The 21,275-nt window shown below is 48.5% G+C and overlaps 1 protein-coding gene across 2 annotated transcripts in view; it reads right to left on the reverse strand.

Moving 5' to 3' along the window:
• The window catches only part of WWP1 (WW domain containing E3 ubiquitin protein ligase 1), an 850,740-nt gene that overhangs the window by 159,622 nt on the left and 669,843 nt on the right, over positions 1-21,275 (reverse strand). For both annotated transcript variants that reach the window (XM_085605336.1, XM_085605333.1), the window contains exon 20: positions 9,034-9,154. In XM_085605336.1, the coding sequence (XP_085461462.1) occupies positions 9,034-9,154 (121 nt within the window). The remainder of the gene's footprint in view (positions 1-9,033; positions 9,155-21,275) is intronic.

The raw sequence follows: 21,275 nt of genomic DNA on the forward strand, positions 1-21,275 counted from the left end.
AGAATCAAGGGAGGAAGGAACCGCCCCCAGCTGGAGCCACCCGTCGAGAGCAAGGAAGGCACTCACAGGAGACACAGCCCACCCCAGGAGGCGAGTACCAAAGACCAACCCAAGGGTCCTCGGAGAATAGGGGAGGAAGGGCAGGCCGTGAAGGAATCTGCGGCTAGAATTGTCTCTACCAGATACATCGTTACCAAAGGTAAGTAACTCGTACATCTGATGGAGACTACTAGCCGCAGATTTCTTTACGTAGAATAGATACCCTAGCAATACCCCCGGGGAAGGAGGGTCTGCGAAAGGACCCCACCAGCCAATGCAGAGCAAAGGGCCCCACAGGGGACCAGATCTGTGGACTAGGTAGAACCTCGCACCTGCCAGGCCAAGGGAACCCCCAAAAGCAGAACCCCACCGACCCCAAGGGGACATAGGAGGAAAAGAAGGCTGAAGAGGCTCACACACCCACAGCAGAGCAAGCAAGGGCTGAGAGGCCGAAGCACCGCACTCCCCCACAAGGCAGCACAGCTTCCATCGAATGCCAAGACAGGAAGAAGAAGCTTAGAGAGCAAAAGGAAACTAGGGAGAAGAAGGCAAGCCCACTTCAGATGGAGAGCGGCCCGTCAGCCAGAACAATGCCGGCAGTCAAGGCCAGAAGCAAGAAGAACAGCTCGAGGCCCCAGGTAGACCAAGTAGGCAATGCCTAGTAAGGGACATCCCAGACCGCAGAAAGGAAGCAGGGAGAGAAGGAGAGGCCCGGACCACCACCACCACGAGTGGCCGCACACACGACCTCAGGGAGCAACGCAACCTACGGAAACACCAAGGAGAATAGGTACCCAAAGGTGACCAGAACCCTCCAGCAGAGCAAAAGCCATATGATAGCTACCATAGCCCCACATAGGACATGTGAAGTCCCAATATAGGGGAACCCTCTTTGGAAAAACTTCCGCAGCAGAGGAAGAAACAAAAGAACCACGGGGAACAAAAACATCCCCGCAACAGGCTTGACAGCAGCCCAAGCAAAGTAGAAGTCCCAATCTCAGGGCCAAGACTGCGGAGCAACTCCTGCAGAACTCCCACACAACAGCAACAAGGGGCCGTCCAGCAGCCAACAATGCCAAAGTCCCAAGGAAGGACATAATCAGCCAGAAAACCATACTCCACAACCGCCGGCCTAAGAAGACCGAAAGGCAACCCTAACTCAGAAGTCACTGAGGAGAGGACGGAGGAGGAGGAGGACGGACCCCTGCCAAGAGCCTCTGGATGGCGGAGTCAGCCGGGGCATGAAACAACAGACTGCCATCAAATGGGAGATCAAGGAGTCTCTCCCGAATATTTTCGGGGAAGACGCAGTCCCGAAGCCAAGCATGGCGCCCCTGGGACGTCTAGAGCGGAGCGGAGAATAAACGCCGCCAGCTCCCAGCCATCCAACGCATGGTGCCGCAAATCCACCTAAGCAGCCTCCTGGGACGCTGCAGACCCCAGAGACTCAGCCGAGTCCCACAAACAGGAGGAGGCCCTAGCCAGCACACACAAGGTGTTAAAGGCCCGCAGGGCCGCGCTGGTCGAGGTGAAAATGTTGTGTCCCCAAGTGTCCAGCCAGCGGGCCTCTCTGGATGGCAGAGCCAACAGGGGTGGCAGGGAGGGAAAAGCAGTCCGCAGAAGGGGACTGGCGGCTGAGGGGTGAACGGACAGGACCGCCGGGTCACGTGGCGTCGGAAGGTGCTGATGCAGAAGATGCGGAGGCACCGGGTCCCCGGAGGCAGGACGCCTCCAAGCCCCTGTCAAAGCAGAAAGGAGCGAACCTTCAAAGGGAAGCAACATTTCCCTCCCACCAGAGCCCTGGTGGAGGACCTCCACTAGATGGTCCGCCGGAAAGTGAGCCACCAGGTCGCCCATGCGTAGGATGCCCACAGCCGTGGACACCGAGTGAAGACTGCACCCGCATCCGTAGGGCCCCGCGGTGGAGAAAGCAACTCCTCTGTGGGCGACGGCTGCAAACTAAGGCGGCCGCCCCCGAGGCCAAGCGGGGCAGGCAAGGGCCAGACCTGGAAGTCAGGAGATGCCGAAGAATGAGGGATCTGCCGCTCCTCCGACGGACACCGGTGAAAAAGACACCATACGGCGACCAGTCTCCGGGGAGGACGACACCAAAATGCAGCCTGCCTCCGGAGAAGGAGCGTCCGAAGACGAATCCGCTGTACGACCCCTCTGCGGAGCCGTGGAGTCCGCCGCTTGAGGCAGGACACTGGCGTCATCCGGCGTCGACGGGCAAGGGACCTCCAAGTCACCCCGCACTGGAGACCGGAGCGGGGACTAGAGTAGAGCTGGAGCCGCACCGACTATGGAGAGGAGCCGTCCCGACCCCTGACGAGACAACCACCTGAGTGGGGGAACAAGATGGGCCCGAGGAGGGGCCCGAAGCTCTCCACCAGCCGCGGCCCAGAAGGAGGCAAAGGTCGCCCGGCAATCCCTGTGGCGGCGCCAGGGACGATACAACCTCTGACTCGCCCTCCAACGAGGCAGCCAGGACGAGGGGTCTGACCTCGACCCGGAGCGGGACGAGGAGGGGCCAAGGACCCCTGTGGCTCCGCACGGTCCAGCTGCTGCCGGCGCCGTAGCGGCGTCATCCCGGCCTTAGACAGGACCACCCTGCCAAGGGACCGAGAGGGGCTCGGGGATGCGACCCGAGCCCCGGCGACCTCCCACGACACCACAGGGACCCCCGTGGGGATTTGCGGCGAGGCAGAGACGCCGTGGCCTGAAGGAGGTGCCCCAAAGGAGCCGCACCCCATAAGCACCATATCCTCCAAGCCTGGATGCAACACAGTCGTCAATGGCGGCGGCGTGGAGGGCCCAGCGCGAGGCAAGGGATCCGCCGACGACCCAGGAGGGGAAGGAGGAGGAGACGTCAGCGAGGCCTGCAAAGCCGCCGCGTAAGTCTCCATCTGGACTCTCGATGCCCCAACACCGGGAAACTGTGAAAAGGACGATACACGGGGCCTCATCACCTGCGGGACGAACTGCGACACTTACCCACCGGGGAGCGATGCTCACGTGACATCGGAGAAAGGCGAGGACGACTACCACGGCCGGACCTGAAGCCATCCGCCGAAGCAGACCGAGGGGAGGACGTCGACCTGGAGAGACGCGCCAAGAGAAGCTTCCTGCGGCGCTCCTGCCACGACTTTGGCTTCAACTTTTGGCACGCCGCACAATCCGAGGTGCTGTGATCCTCCCCCAAACACCACATGCAAATGAGGTGAGGGTCCGTCGCCGACATAAGACGCCCACAAAATGTGCAAGTTTTAAAGCCGGAAGGCATTCGCACACTGCTCCCACTAAAAAAGAATGGAAGAAAGGGGGGCCTGAAACAGGCCCGCAGCAAGGAACGGATCCGCGTTGCACGCGGAAAAGGAAAAAAACTGACGTAGGCGCGCCAGGGCGGGTCTTATGTGACCTCGCTGACGTCACGTACGCAGACGACGCCTGGGCGGAGTCGCGTGATGTCGCCCCGGCGCGCAGGGATGCTGTGGCAAAAGTTTCCGGATCCAATCTCACGCCTGGGGATAATTCTACGTGAAGGAATCTGCGGCTAGTAGTCTCTATCAGATACATTAATTTACATAGTTGAGCTCAATGTAACGAGTTGTTTGATACTTTGGAGCATCAACTTTGGCTGCACAGTTCAGGAGTTAGCACAGCTGAGGGGTCAGTGTGTAAGCCTGTACTGGCTAAAGGCAGCAATCAATTTCATGTTTCTACTGTCAAAACATATAAAATACATGTCCTTCCCGTGAAATATGCTGCACCCTGTCTTAGGGTCTTACATATATTGAAGGGGGAGACTTGGCTTTGCCGTTGCTTTAAATGGCAAAGTCGGACTAGCAGTTTAAAACTGCTCTTCCAGTCTGCAATGGCGGACTTGGAGACTCATTTTAACGATGGCACACCCAGGGTGGCACAACCAGTGCTGCAATCCTTAGGGTGAACTTCTAACTTACATGCCCTGGGCCAGTGGCGGCCACTCCATTAGGGCGTTGGAGCACCGCCCCCACTGCTTTCTCGCAGTGCGAGAAGCAGAAAATAAAATGGTATTTGAAATACCATTTTATTTTCTGCTTCGCACGCTGAAGGCAGGGGTATGCCTGGCTGGGGTTGGGCAGGTTGGGGGAGGAGTGACTTGCACCACTCTGAGTGCCCTGACAGTTTGGTCAGCCCTGGGACTGACCAAAGCAGTCATGGGCACGCTACATTTTCTCTATGCAGCCTACATAGAGAAAATGGCACCCCTACTGGTGCTCGGCTGGACACCGTTTGACTCCACACCAATCACAATGCTGCCACTGTAGCATTGTGATTGGCTAAAGGAGGGGAGGGAGCATGTCTGTTCCTGTTCAGGAGCAGCAGAGGCCACGCGGGACCTGCCCCAGGAGCAGAGCCGGCTTGCGCGGGACCCGGTCAGGTAGGTTTTCATTTTATTTTTACGTCCCCTCCCCTGCGGTAACCCCCGCGCGACCCCCCCCCCCCCCCCCGAGTATTGCGGGCAGCGACTGTGTTTTGCTAACCTTAACACCGACCTTACACAACAGTTACTCTGACAACGATGGTGTTTGGGCTGCTGTGCTTGGAGTTGTGGCGGTACATAAATAAAACCAGACATGAAAGGTGCCATACCACGTCCCAGAAAACACAGCCATTTAGATTACTTGCTACGTGTAGTTAGTTCTCGGTGTCGTCTCAACCCTATTGGTTGCGCTCTGTAAGTTGATTTGTTTTTTTTCTACATGTCATGACCAAAAAAGTGTGCCTCTAGAAACATTCGACATTTAAGGAGAACTCTGCTTTTCATTATGCACAGTACTTTGGACATGATCTGTAGGCGGGAAAATCATAACTTTGCGTTGTGTATGTGCAGCTTTACAACTTGTATACACTACTTTTAGGCCTTATGTTTCAACGTATTAATTATTAGAATATATAACTTAATTACGCCTGAGCAGAACAACTTAAGTACGTACAAATGTTTATAGATATGCTACACCTTATTATAAATTAGGAAACCATTAATGCATGTACTTATCTGTGCACGTAACTCAAATGTCAATTCACGACTTTCGTCAGTGTTCACACAACTTCTTTATAAGTGTGCATGCCATTCCTGTGCGCATGCACAACTTTATTATCCATATGCACAACTCAGAAGTTCATGCTTTAGTAGGTGCAACACTTAGTTTTTGTTTCAGTAACCTCACTGACCCTATGTGAAATGCAACTCTACAGACTCTGCTACAACTCTCACAATAAGAGTGGTATTTGCAGGTTTCCAGTGTGGAAACGTCTGCTCAGCATGAAATAAGTCAATTTTGTTGATGCTTAACAATTAGCTTCACAATCAGCAATCCCTCAGGGATCAACATCCACGGACTTTTTGCCTGGATTTTCTTGGAATTATATCCTGTTCCCTGATTCATTTTATTTCGAACTGAACATGGGGCACAACTTGGCTGTGTTAATTTAAAGGAAATTATTCATCACCTTACCTCATCTCAGAGATTCCACTCACCTGAGCCTTCCAGACGAGTGCAGATCTTTCTGGCAGCCTCCATTCGGCGAGGGATGCCCAGGAATACTGCCCACTAGCAAGGCTGTCTTTTGTCCTGAAGAAGACCCGCTATGACATCACACTAACACATTATCAGGGTCGAAACGTCTACGATAACATATGGCTCAGTCTTTACAAAGCTTTGCCATACCCAGAGTTATTGGCTTCATTGTCTTCTGACCATTCCTCAACTTGCACATATTTGTATATAGCTTCACTCTTGTATATATGCACTGCACCATCAGCACTGGGCACCAATTGTCACTTTGAAACACTTGTCACATTACAATTATGCCTCACTTTGACAGCCCTTGAAAAATGTATCTTTGTGGAAAAAACTCCCAAAAAAACCAATAATAGTTTTTGCAAACATTTGGAGTTCTTGGTTGTACGATTGTGTTCCAATATTCATTATTTATTTTGTTGCGTGCTGTGATTTAGCCTAATTTTCTCTCTGGCATATTAGTTAAGGAGAGTCCTATATAATATTGGTACCAGATTAGTCTTCATTTACAATGCAATTGTTTTCCCCCACAGAACCACTGTAGCGCTACTTATACTTACCCAGGTTCTGAGGGATACTGGGTTCCCCCACTGTATCTATACAATGGCTTTCGAAGAAGGCAGTCATATCAGATTTAGCCATTGTTTACAGAGGTGTGTTTAGGGGTTTGAATCACTCTATTAGTCACAAAAAGCTCACCTGATCTCCATTTTTTAGTTTTTCTGTCCATATAATAAGTGCCTTTAGTTTAAGATGTTGGGGAAACTCTGCACTTATAGTGTGCATTTGTCTACCGGGCTGCTTGGGGTGTGCTTTATTGGATTAAAATCTTATAAAACTCTTCATTCTTCCTGCGCCTACCAAAGCCACCAGCGCATGCAGAATTATCATTCACGCTGGCATTACCTCCATCCGACAGCCTCTCTTTTTTTTGCATCTCAATTCTTTATTTATTCATTTTTAAATACGACAAATAATGACCAGTAGTCAAATACCATCGCAGAAACAAAGCACTGATGATACATAAAAGTAATTTATGGTAGCCTCTCTAAATGGGGATCTTTCGCAGCAGGAAGTGGGTACATTTAAATGTGCTCATTTGCTTGAATTGTACACCTAAAAGTATTTATTTTTTTTGCAGACTTTTACTCTAGATTAGAGAACACTGTTACGGAGTTCCTTCCGACCCTTCCTTCCTTCCTTCCTTCAAGACGGGGTTGAAACGAGCCCCGCACAGCCCTAAAGCCTCATTTCAGAAATATAAGAATATGGAGCGTGCGCCATCGAGTTCTCTTTTCTCTTCCCCGTGCCAGCCTTACTGTACATCCTCACTGTACGTGTACAGTCATTTTGAGCTGCAGAAAAAGGAACATCCTAGATCGGTCTGGTTGGCTGCATGCGGGACGCAATGAAACAAAACCCAGAGGCGAAGTGACACCTGTGATTGCAGAGGGGAGCAGGGCGGGTCTCAAAAGGCATGGAATATTGTTCAACTGCTTTGGAGAGCAGATTGGGACAGCTTGAGTCCAAAAGTTAACTGCAATATCGGAGTGGCTCGATGGTTGGTTGGGTAGTGCCAGGAGGGTGGCTCTACCCTGGGTTTATCACCGTATTCAGTGATGGGCATTCACAAACAGACATTCTGAACCTCTAGTGCATTACTCGAAGGTGGTGGGTCAATCTTGGGAGACTCTAAAGAGTTAGCAAGCCAAGATGGTGCATCAAATTGCTTCTAACCGGAATGTTTCGGCTAGAACTCATCTCTTTCAACCTACACAGTAGAATTGTCCAACTAAGATAGGACTTATTTTGGTGCTAGTTAGACTCTGGCAGTGCTGCTGCTTTCCTTTTTGATGTTCAATTGCTTATTTCTGTAGCATCCCAATTCCTTTTCCAGAATGGGTAGAATGTTTGCGTGCTCCAGGGTTAATCTCAAGGTGAGTATGCATGCTTCCTATTTTTGTTGTTTCTTTAGAGTGGCTGTTTTAACTGTGAACATCATTGTAATTTGCTCGTTTGTTTCCTTGCATTTTAATATTGGACAGTGGTGGCTGGTGATTTTGAAATACTTGGGGAGTAATACATGCCTCAAATTTGTCATGGGTCCCCCTACATGCCATTGATGCACCCATATGCCAAGAATTATCTAAAATAGGTCAGTGCCGTAATTTAGCCAATGCTGCCATCTAGACAGTATGAGTGACACCTTAGTGTAAAAAAACATACCGTATGTCAGGGCCCGACTTTTGTCATTGTTTCCATCTCCCTATCTCCCAAATACCTTTGTTGTCCACCCTTATGCCAAGTATTTCCTCCAATATGGCCACATCAGCATTTTGCTACAAATGCACTATATGCCAAATAGTTATCTCCAGTATGCTAGTCTCAGCATTTTACCACAGGTGTCCCATATACTAAGTAGTACCTATAGAAATGCCTCTCTAACACCACCCCAACCTCTTGTGTCCAGTATACAGCTCACTTTAATCTGCTATTATAGAAATTGGTGCCCATATCTCCAGTTTTCTCTCATGACGACCCTTGACTGCGCTTGGAGCCGCTCCACAGACACCCTTTATTAATGTAATAACTGTACTTTCACAATTGCTTTATTAACCTTCTTGCTTCTCAAATTTGCTTGAAAATGCACCATTTAACTACTCTTTTTTTCAAAATTTTCTCGGGGGGAGAACCCCCTGAAACCCTCTTAAGATGTTTGGTCGCACATGCTGCGCTCGCTCGCTACGGTGCACTCCAACAAAGTTTACGCCACACCACTTTCAAATGTCACCAGCCACCACTGCCCTGGGCTCCCTAGTGGCTTATAAGTAAGTTAGCCTATACCAATATCGTATAATGCTAATTCGACATAAACACTTAAGGGTCAGGGCATTGGCGTCTGTTTAGCATGCTTCGGTCCACTTTGAGTCAAAAAGTCAGCAGTATCAGTCAAAAAATCTGGGGGCGACCATACAAAAAGAGATTTCCTTACATAATGCCCCAGGCCCTTGATGACGAAGGCATAGGGCTGTTTTAATAAAGCAAATAATCGAAAAACCCTTAAACCATCATAAAGAGTCTTCACATAGCAATAAATTCAAGTAATAATGGTAAAGGTGAAGATGAAATCATATTAATGGACCTGAATTTTAAGCTGCGATTCCTTAGCACTTATTAATTAAAACTTCAGAGAGGGAAAAAGATCAAAAGGCTAAGCAGAGTGCATCCAGATTATTACAAGCAAGAACCCTTTTAATGGAACACACAACAGATATATGCACTGAATTCATATTATGTGCCCACTTTTCCAGTTAAACACCTATGAGCAGTTGAAAAGTTGAAAGGTCTGCTGGACATTTTCATCAAATAATATAGTAACATACATAATGATTTTTAAAAAAAAGAAAAAAGTTAAAATAAGTCTTACCTCCAATTCCTTTTCATCAAAGTATTGCAGCCACTGAAGAGGGACAACTTCATTAAATCCATCAAGAAATGCTTTGGTCTGTTCCTCCACTCCGCGTGAAAACCTCCATTCTGCCATTAATCTAAAGAAAGAAATGACATTTTGAATATTTATTTCAGGAAGGCGTCAACTTACAGGGGTATTTTATTAAATCTGAATTGTTGCATTTATTGGACCATTTCATTTTAAGTAGAGCAAGATATTCATTGTAGCAGGATACTCAGTTTCCACTGAAAGAATTTTAAATGCCATATAAACCTTATATACAAACGCAAAATGAGGTAATCCCTAGTACCAATATATGCACCTTGCTTGCATGCCTCCAACCTAGCTATTAGACATTTTAGTCATCCTCTTGAAAAAAAAGCAACGCCAGAGCTCAAGTAGGAAAATGTTTGTAACCAAATGTTTTATTGGGAACATTGCTATTATGGTGAGCAATCGATCATTTAGATGCCCTCCTGTGCTTTCTCCCAATGCTATGGCAGTAGCATTAGTCATGGCCCATTTACATACAGGCTTCCCTTACTTTTATGTTTCTTTGTAAAGGTAAGCCCCACTTATGGCCGGTCAGGCAATGATGCAACAGATCCCTTGGTGGTGTAGGTTTGGCTAGATGTACCACTTCAAGGATATGAAATTGGTGGGGTGTCCACAATGGTTTCCCTAGCTCTCCATCCTCAAGAGATGTTTGGTTGGCTCGCTACCCCATACAAGAGACGCTACTGTGCAAGTCAACCCTGTTCTGGCCTATCAGCCCCAACCAATCTCTCATTGTTAGATTTAGGGGTCTCTAGTTGGCAGAGGTAGGTACCTTTGACCAAATAGGGACCCTTGCGTCTAGTCAGGGTAAGGGGCTTCACTCCTAAAATAACCCCTGCTCACCCCCATGGTAGCTTGGCACGAGCAGGCAGGCTTATCTCCGAGGCAGTGTGTAAAGCATTTCTGAACACATACAGTAATAGTGACAACACTACAGATGGACACCACACAGGTTGTATTATAAAAATAAGTATTTTTATATAGACTTAACACAAGACCAAACGACAAAATCCACAATACTGTACTCAAAAATAGACTCTAAAATAGTAGAAAATAGCTCAGTTCTCTCAAGTTGTAAATGCGACACTTTACTCTCAAAGTACCTAGGAAGCATAACGCAAAGCAAACAAAAGGGTCGCAGGGAAGGTGATGAGTCGGTTCCTAACACTCAGGAGAGTTGATGCGTCTGTTTCTTACTGCTCTCCGGTATGATGCAACACGATGGCACCTCAATGCGATACTTCTCTCTGGTGCGATGCAACAAAATGGGGTCTTGGTTATGATGCAACAATGTGATGCGATGCGTGCACGCCCGACGGACGTGCGGCGACTCGATCTTTGGAGCAGCGACAGGCCCTGCGACGCGCTTTTCCGGTGATGTGGCGGCGTCCTCTGAGGCAGCAGCACGCTTCTCCGGGGATACGCCGCACTTCGGCGATGCGTTGGCGACAGCGGCGGCATGCTTCCTTGGCGATGCGAGGGCAACTGCTGCGGCGGCGACACGCTTCTCGCCGTAGAGTCGCGCTTCCAGCTCCCAGCGATACGCAGTCTCTCGGAAGGCCCAGCACAACAACAGGCACTTCAATTCCCAGCAAGGGAATTCAGAGGGGAGCTGGTTGGTGAAGTCTTGTATCCCTGAGACTTCAGGCAAGCTCAAGTTCAAGCCCTTGGAGATCTTCTGCAAGTTGATTAATAGCACACTCAGTCCTCTTCTCCTTTGTTTGGCAATGAAGCAACCACTGCAGACCAACCCCCAAACACACAGCACAAGGGTAGTCTCCTCCTTCAGCTTCCTGGTTCTTTTCCTCAGCAAAGGTTTGTCTTAATTCCCTGAAGTGATCTAAAGTTCTGGGGTCTAGGTCCACCCTTTTATACACCAAAATCCTTTGTCTCTGAAGGCAGAGTGTCTGTACCTAGTCCAAACCAGTTCTGTGCAGCCCTGGAGCACTTTGTTTACAGGACTCCTTCTTTCCTTAGACAGTGTGGGCCAGGCTCAACAGACATCACAGGAGGTGGAGCCTGCATTGTGGAAATCAGGCACAGCCCTATTCAGGCCCAGGTGCTACTCCTCCCACCATGCCACATGCAGATAGGTCTATTCAGCCTTGTGATGACTCACCCCGTCTCTTGGAGCCCCCCAGCCCCTGTCACTCTGAAACCAGACATGGAATACACAACCTAGCAGAGGCAGGCTTGGATAGTTAGGCAAGAAAATACCTACTTTCTAAAAGTGGTATTTTCAAACACAGAATGTTAAAACCAACTTCACCTACGATGTGTTTTATCATTCTGAGATCAGGCATACTAAACTCTAATTTCTACCTAGTTCCCTGAGTCAGTTAGGATTATAAGATGTTCTAATCAAACTGCCCATTCTGTCCTAAGGGGGACAGGTAGCCTTGCAATAGTGAAAAACGAAAATGGCTGCAATTCACTATCAGGACATGCCACACACATCAGGGCATGCCCTACCTTTTAAATACAATGCACCCTGCCCATGGGCCTACCTTAGAGGTGGCTAACATGTAGAAAAGGGAAGGTTTGGGGACTGGCAACTGGGTGCACTTGCCAAGTCAATATGGCAGTACCAGACTGCACTCAGGCTCTGAAATGGCAGGCCTGAGACACTTTACAAGCTGCTCCGGTGGGTGGCACAATCAGTGCTGCAAGCCCACCAGCAGCATTTGATTTACACTGGGCACACGCAGTGCACTGTACTAGGGTCTGACAGGTAAACCAAATAAGCCAATCATGGAGTAACTAATCCATACATCAATTTAACATAGGGAGCACTTGCACTGTGGCACTGAATAGCAGTGGCACAGTGCCCAAAGCATCTAAAACCAGCAAAAACATCAGAGGCAACAGCAAAAAATAGAAGGGAGACCCACGCCAATGGTGCTAGGTCTAACACTCCTGCTGTGATATCCTTGCCAAGTACCAAGTAGTAAATATCTGGGAGCAGTAAGGACTGTTCAAATCAACAATTTTTTCTAGCGTCACCCCCCAGTAATTCCTTTGGCTGCGGTAGTGGTAGTAAAAGGCTTTCAAAGATCTCCATATTGCTGCTCTGCTGATATAAATCCACTATGTAGGCTTTCATTGTGGTTCTCCGCCTAGTTGAGGGAGCTGCAAGCTTATGTAACTGCAGATTAGCTGACAGGGAAACATTATATATGCAATCAATCAGCTATCTTGGGATAGTGGTTTTACCCAATGCTATTCCTTTATTTGCTGTGCCATTGACTATTAAAATATTTTTTTCTTTTGATGCAGTAACTGAGACATTTTGGCATCTCATCCACTAACTGGCTTCTCAGCCAAATTATTTGTGTTTTTCAAATAAAACTAAGAATTTTACAGTCACGTTTAGGTGGAACTCTGTTGCCTTTTTTAGTGTCAAACTCTAATGGATTGAAAATGATACTCCCTGTCCTAATGTCATATTTAGTGTGAAACTCCTAATGAATACATGTAACTGTTGGACAAGTTACTTACCTTCGGGAACGCCCCTATCTGGTAGAGACTATCTAGTCGCATATTCTTTACCTTAGAATTATCTCCAGGCATCAGACTGGATCCGGAAACTTTTTCATGAGCAATACCTCTCAGCGCCGGTAGGTGGCGTTGATGTACGAGTTACTTACCTTCGGTAACTATGTATCTGGTAGAGACGTTGTCTAGCAGCAGATTCCTTAACTTAGAATTATCCCCAGGCGTCAGACTGGATCCGGAATTATTTTTGCAGCAGCACCTCTGCGCGCCGGGGGACAGCGCCACATGACCCCGCCCTGTCGTCCACGGACGTGACGTCAGCGAGGTCATATAAGTCCCTCCTGGCGCACTGACGTCAGTTTTCTTCGGAGAAACTTTTCCACGGCACAACGCGGAACCACCAACACAACTGTGAAAGTATGGGAACAGTGTGCGAAGAAGGAAAAATACGTAAAACAAAGATCAGATGATGCATAACATCACCATAAAGGACAGTGTCAGACACTGTATACCAATAGACCAAGAAGTAAAGGCAGAGTATCCCTCTGAGAAACAACCCCGCAAAGCGAAGCGGAGACCCTCCCCAGAGGCTAAGTAGCAAGGGAAGAATATCCCGAAAGAAAACAGAAAGACTGCCATTACAATGCAGAACTGTGCCGGCCAACAAGGGTGGAGCACAAGAAGAACAATCCACTGCGAGATGACATTACAAGGAATGGCGCTGTCCCCTGTAGAGATCTAAGGGCTGAGGCACAGCCCAACAGATCCCAAGGAAGGCGACTGCAGATGAGACAAAAAAAAAAAACGAAGAGGAGGCGGGAGGGAGGGAAAGATTAGTAGAAGACCCCACACTGGAAGGACCAGAGTGGAGGAATACAGAGAAAGGGAAAAATTAATCCCCTGTGAAGGCGAAGCGAAAAGCACCGCTCCACTGCAAGAGAAGCCACCCAGAGGGAGGAGCCTGCATAAGGCAAAGTCTGAGAGGCTCGCACCAACTTGAGCACCCTGGATGGAGACAAGCGCCAAATGAAAGGAGGCAAGGTGGAGAACACCACCTGGAAAGGTCCTCGCAGAACGGGGAGGATGGGTGGGCTTTAAGGAACCTGCGGCTAGACAACGTCTCTACCAGATGCATCGTTACCGAAGGTAAGTAACTCGTACATCTGATAGACATCTAGCTGTAGATTCCTTAAATTAGAATAGATACCACAGCCATACCCCAAGGGGGGAGGTGGGTCTGCGACAGAACAACAAAAAGTGCCAGAGAGCACTGAGCTGACAACAGGGTGACTAACTATAAGGAAAGCTGTGGCGGAGCAGCCAATCAGCAGACCAAGCAGCTCGGAAGAGCAAAAGACAATGGGAGCCAAAGGCACCACAAGAGGACCCGAAGGGCGCGAGACCACACCCGTGTGAATACGGGGTGGAATAACGGCACTAGGCCATATCCCAGAATGGAAGAGAGAGTTCATAATTAAGGAAGGAAGAACTACTCCCAGAGCCCAATGGTGCGCTAAGTTGGCACCAACCAAAATCTAAAGGACAATATGGAGTGACAGAATCAGAGCCTACCCGGCGGGCCTACGCAAGGGAGGCCGGACAGGCAGCAGCCAGGAGACGAAGGGCAAGAGGCAGGAACTGAGCAACGTTCCAGAAGCACAGGCGTTAAACATAAGACACGCTAAGTGCAAAACTCAGTCACAAGAAAATGTAGTTAAGACGAGCACGGGACTACCCAACAAGGCAACTGGAAGGCCAAGGGGAAGAACGCACCCAAAGGGAAACAGAGATGCAGAGCGCAGCATCCGGGACGACCTCAGAAGAGGAACTGTCTCGCAGGCCACCAGACACTGATAAGGGTGACACCCGAAGGATGAAAGACACATCTGAAGGGTGTGTCATCCGAGGCACCGAAGGTGCCTATAGGAACTGTGAATAAGTGCACACAGAGCTGTGGAGAATGACATCAGATCCCCGGAACCACCACCTCCGACCGGGAGGAGAAATGCACCCCCACAGAAGAGAGGGACTGTATAGGCAATGAACAGGCCAGCCAAGACCCCCTAGAAGAAAAGCATCCAGAAGAGGAGGCTAACGCCAGGGAGCGAAACCATAGGAACCGTTGTTGCCGAAGCAGCATGAAAAGGCACCGAAGTGTACTATAAAACGTGCAAAGGAAAGTGCCGCCGTGCAGAACGATGGCAAACCTGAGTACAAGGCACCCAACTGCGCCCCGAAAAACAGGGATGTAGGACCAGACCTCGCCAGATAGGTGGAGGCGTATAAAAAGGGTACCCAGTGGGCAGTAACATGCAGATATATATATATATAAAGGAAGAGCCACGAGACCAACGTAGCTGCAAGCGCTTTAGCAAGAACCCGCCCAATGCACCGGTGGCAGGGTGGCAGCCTCGGACGAAGCGTGTTGAAACACACTGAAAAGAGTTAGTTACAAGGAAAAACCTCTAGTAGCTGCTCTTTGGGACTCCGCAGTTTTGCCTGCAGTTCCCCCAGCAAAGGACCACAGGTACCAGCAGCACTAGCGCGCGGTCTCGCTTGTTAAACAGCACGCCGGCACTGGGCGCGGGACGCGCCCGAGCAAAGCTCAGGCCAAGGGCGGGCCCGTCCAAGCCCATCGGAGCCCGGAGGAGACTGGGCTAGGCCCCCCCGCCCTGAGATCTGCGCTAATAGACGGTACAGTGGATGGTTCTTAACTATTAACTTTAATACGTCTGGGACACTGACCCCCTTGCACGCTAGACCTCTGCAGCAGGCAGCCAGCAAGAAGATGAGTAAGCGAGAGGGAAAGGGTGCGCAACCAAGTGGAAGTATTGTGGGAACACTTGATCAATTCGTAATCAGGGCAACCTCTGTACTTGCACAAAATATCGAAAGAACGGAGCAACGCCTATCTTTGGAGCCTGTTTCTCATAGAAGATCCTCCTTGGGGGGCATGGTACCTCACAATAACCCCGACCAACCTCTGAGCCCAGACAAGGCGATAGAAATAGAGGCAGATACAGACCAAGAGATACTTATGGGATTGTTATCTCACGAGCCTGAGCTAATCTGTACTACACAAAGAGCCTCCACCAGGGCAGCAGTATTAACAGAATCTACGGGACCCACCCATGACCCTGTGAAGAGAAGGGGGGGGGGGGGGGGCCCACAGAGACCGAAACCTGCAAAGACCTCAAGCCCGAATACAAGAGGGTGGGGGGGCCCACAGAGACCGAAACCTGCAAAGACCTCAAGCCCGAATACAAGAGGGTGGGGGGGGGGGGGGGGGGTGAACCCAGATCCAGCTGATTCAAGCCATCATGAAATGCTTAACCCTGCACCTGCACCTGCCCGGCTATGAATGAGGCTATGTGGCAGAGGCTAGAAATCGTGGTCTCCACCATGTTAAGCCCCATTACACTGAGATTGAGCCGGATTGAAGAAAAAATAAATGGCCTTGAATCTCAGGCTAAGATTAATTTTCGTGCCTAAGAGGCATTAATAGTAAGGAACAGGCCAATGTCCACGTCAGATGGAGAACCCCAAACTACTCAAGAGGCAAGTATAACAGCCCCCAATCCAAAACCTACAAAATCAACAAGGATGATGTCTGCACCCCAAAGTTTGGCACTTCCCACAGATACTAATTCCGCAATCAGTACGGATGAGAATAACATCACGACAGCCGACACATCTTGTGAAGTTGCCCAAAGCCATTCGAGTCCATCACGTGCCAAAGAATTGAACAAAGCAGTTGATAAAATCAATACATTAATGGATAACATTAATAGTGCACCAACTGGGCAAAGCAGAATACCACTAGGGAAGGGAAATCTAGGAGTCAACCGGAACAATGAAAGACTGGCCCATGGACCATTAATGGCTAGAATTCAGACTCTACCTTTGCCCCCAGCGGCTCCTCCCCTGGTGGTGGTATTGGGAAACGTGCCACCACTGCGGGAGGGCCAGGTAGAATCAACTCAACTAATGACCAAAGCTATGCATTGGGTGGTCCAAAAATTGAAGGGGGAGTGGGGCCTGGATGGGAGTCTGCAAAGTCAAATGATAAGGCTAGAAGAGCTACCTGGGTATCGCCGACAAAGAAAGAAATGGGGGGAGATACTGATACCGACGGGAGATACGCAATCACTAGGTGCTGTAGGAAGGGTATGGACATACTTGTTGTTAATATATACGGCCCAAATTTTGATAGCCCAGAATTTTTTACTAGGCTAGCGGACAAGGTGGGCTGCTATGGCGAGGGACACCAGCTGTGGGGGGGTGACTTTGATCTAGTTTGGAGTCCTGCACTGGACAGATCGGGGGGCCTGAGAGAAATACTACTGCTGCAGCTAGAGAGATTGAATGTATGCTGATTAGGTTCGACTTGACTGATGTGTGGCGTTTGAAATACCCAAACACTGTTGGCTATACACACTATTCTGCCTATCATAATTTACACACCCAAATCGACTATTGGTTTGCAGCTAGGCCACTTTGTGACAGGGTCCAATCATGTCAGGTGCTACCACGTACACTTTGACCACTCGCCGATTCTATTGGTGCTGGACACACTTAGCAGACGCATACCCCCATTCACATGGCGGTTTCTTCCCTATTCCTTACGAGACGCTGTCTTCAAGGAAGAACTAGCTGTGGCTATTGAGACTTTGATAAGAATATGGGTTCTGTGGATGACTACCAAGTTGTCTGGGAAGCATTCAAAGTTTATATCAGGGGGATCACTATATCAAAGAACTCAGGGGTCCTCCGCTCCATACGTAATCGTCTTACAGACTTGGAGGGGAAAATTAAGATCCTTGAGCGGCGGTTGCTGACGATATGGACAGCCCAGATAGGGGGACACTTGAAGAGTTACTAGGTGAATACAACACAGCGGCTGACGAAGAGATCAAGAACCTTGGTAAATATGCCACTTCCAGGGCGTATGGTGAGAGCGAGCGGCCCGGCTTTAGCGCAACTACTCAAGAAACGCAGAAAAACGCTGAATACGGTGTGGGTCAGGTCCACTGAGAGCGAGCTTTTAACTGAAGTCACAGATGTGGCTGATAGATTGACAATATTACTCCAAGCTATATGCCTCCAGAAACACTGCGACTGATGAAGAGATCATTGATTACCTGTCATACATACGACTCCCATGGCTCACTAACACACATAGGGAATTCCTCATGAGGCCCATAGAGAAGGACAAAATTATTCTCGCCTTAACTAGCATGAGGGCGGGGAGCGCTCCGAGGTCCGATGAACTCACGGTCGCATTCTACAGGGCATTCATAGATTTATTACTCCCACAGTTGACCACGCTCTTTGCCGATGTGTGTTACGGAACATATGCCACCATCCATGTCCGAGGCAGTAATAGTAGCACTTCTCAAGCCTGGAAAATCCTCGGAGGACTGTGCATCGTATCGTCCTTTGTCTATGCTTAATTTAGACACAAAGATTTTCGCAAAGATCCTTGCAAACAGGCTGGTCCCCCCTGGTCCCAAACTTAATGGATCCGGAACAAGCGGGGTTTGTTCCTGGCAGAAATTTAACTTACAACATATGCACGGTCTTTGGTGCCTTACAACATACGCACTGTCTTTGGTGCCTTACAACATATCAGACCGGAAACGCCCGCTGTGGCAGTCTTCTTAGATATAGAGAATGCATTTGATTCTGTAGAGTGGCCGTTCATGAAGCACGTTTTGACTAGGACGGGAGTGAGCCCAGTCTTTCTACAACTAGTGGGTACACTTTACAGCAAACCCACTGCCCGCATAAAAATAGGCAATATAGTGACAGACTCCATTTGCATAACCCGGGGGACGAGGCAGGGCTGCCAATTATCTCCATTGCTCTATGCTTTAGTGGCAGAGCCCCTGACCTGTACGCTGCAGGAATATCATCAAAATCGAGGTATAAGCTTCCCACGCTACAAAATTATAGTATCCACATATGCTGATGATACACTCCTATACATCAGACACCTGGAATCTAACCTCTCGGCTGTTCTACGGGAGGTGGTGCGATTTGGTGGGCTTTCGGGTTTGCACGTTAATTGGCCAAAGTCGATCATCTTTCCTCTCACGCCGAATACCCCTCGTTTTGAAGCTTGACTACCCTCTGCAATGGACCACAGACGCGGTTAGATATTTGGGTATTAAAATACACACTGACTCTGACACGGTATTTAAGGAAAATTGCGGAGCGGCTTTTAGCAAGCTGGAAGATGATGTTGAGAAGTGGATAAAGTTCCCGCTATCCCTTCTTGGTAGAAGATCCATCATGAAAATGGTGGTGCTGCACCGACTTCTGTTCTTGTTTATTAATATTCCCATGGTTCTACCACAAGCCTTCTTTGACCGTCTCACCTCATTGATGGTTAGACTAGCGTGGGCGGGTAAGCAGCAGCGCGCAAAGTGGCAGATATTGGTACTTCCATATTATATGGGTGGACTTGGCGCGCCGGATTTTAATTTATATTACAGAGCCGCACAGTGTTCACATGCATATTATTGGATGCATGGCTCCCCAGATATATCACACATACACATAGAGTCGGAGGTGGCGGCCCCACTCCCTGCTCTTTTGTTTCAGGCTGCAGATAGTAGGACCTGCATATTAGATTTTATGAATGCCACAACACACGCCTGGCACTACCTACTGCAATTACAGGCTGGTGCAATACTGTATTCCCCATCGGCTTTATTAGAATAGTGTACATGGTTGCCCCCCTGCAAAGAGAAAGGGGTCACACAAGCACTTCATGCTTTGGGTATACGCGCTGTGGAGGAGTTGTTTGACGGTGGGATTGCTAAAGGGTGGGAGGAGTTTGATACCAATGAATCGGAACTTACTATGTTGACGAGATTCCAATTTCACAGAACACGACATGCACTGAAAGAGCTGTTGGGGACGATTACCTAGAACCACCCGAACTAGCAGGTTTGACACTCACTATACGAGCAAAATCCCCAAAGCGCATAGTAGCGGCCATTTACAACTCATCCATGTCATATAGAGCTAACCACTATACCAAAGCACACTTAGCATGGCAAAGGGACTTGAACATAGAAATAGCGGACATTATGTGGTCCTTTTGCTGCTCCAGCACAAAGCGGATCTCACTTAGTGGCCGGCATTGCCTGGTACACTTCAAATACCTAAATAGGATATACTACACACCAGAGAGGCTACACAGGTACGGTTTGCGGGAGACTGCGTATTGTGATCGATGTCAGGCAGGGTTGACTGACTTCCTCCATCTGGCTTGGCCTTCTAGGTCTCAGTCTTCAAGGAAGTCGGTCTGATCACAAAACTGTCCCTTGATCCAGACCCAACGCTAGCACTGTTGGGTTTCTCTAATTTAATTCAAAACGGGGTTCGTCAGCTGGTGGACATGGGAATGCTGATGGCCAAGCGTAAGCTTGCTATTAATTGGTTTCGTGGTCCGCTCCCTACGCTCGCACAATGGAAAGACATGACATTCTGCAGTACGCAGATGGAGATCTTTAGCGAGCTTTCACCTCCACGCAACAGGCCCAAAAACGTTTGGGAATTGTATAATAACTACCAGCTCACATCTGCTAGTGGTATTAATGGTTCACCCTCACAAACACTAAGTTAGATTGTTCGCAACAGAGGGACACCCATACTTGCCTTGCAGGTCAAGCTGCACTCGACTCTCTGTGGGTGATCAGCATAACATGCTGGGTCATCTTCAATCCACCTATATTGAATAAGCAAGCATGGGGAATTTATATGTTTGAAGTTGTTCATTGGTCTTTTGTAAATTCACCAATTGATGCGGATGATCATATACTGGATATGTGTGTAACGTATAATGTGATACTGCAATGCTGAGTCTCGTTGTTGTATTTTTTTTAAACTGAAAATAAATAAAAAAGAAAAAAAGAAATGGGGGAGATTGTGTGATCTTAAATTTTAATAATGGTTTCATCGTCAGATTCCTTTTGGACAACTTGGGCAATGACTTTGATAGAAACTCCAATATTACTGTGCTACCACTGGGTTTCTTCTACAGACCACTCTTCCGACAAGTAACAGGAAGCTGCCCCCAATATATGGAGAGTCGGATACGGGGGGGGGGGGGGGCTCATGGGGGACTACCAGATTAACAGATTTGAGACTAGAAAACAGATTTGCACCCCTCTCTGACCAAGATGCTTGCGATTGACTACAGCCAGTGCAACCAAAACACAGAGTAGTGAGAGCCAGCCAATCCCGGCCCCCATTACTGATGATAGACTACAGATATTAACAAGACAAAAGGGGATCAAAAAAGCTGTTTTAATACTAGCTTCATGGAACGTGACTGGTATTGTCTCCAAATTGTGCGGTATCAATTGGCTGTGTGTAAGGCAAGAGCACAAAATAGTATGTTTTCAGGAAACGTGGGCTGTGGGGCCAGTGTACATCAACGGCTATCACTCCTTCCAGACCAAAGCCATACCATCAATTTCGGGGAGGGCAAAGGGAGGCATTTTGACACTAATTAGAAATGACTTAAAAGTTACTTGAAAACTTGTGATTGAATAAACCCATATTTTCACATCCTAACATTGGAGATACAAAAGGAAGGGATATGGTTATTAGTACACTATTACAATAATAGATTTGGCCCAAACATGCATCTA

Source organism: Triturus cristatus, chromosome 5_1, assembly GCF_964204655.1.
Source record: "Triturus cristatus chromosome 5_1, aTriCri1.1, whole genome shotgun sequence".
Taxonomy (NCBI): Eukaryota; Metazoa; Chordata; class Amphibia; order Caudata; family Salamandridae; genus Triturus; species Triturus cristatus.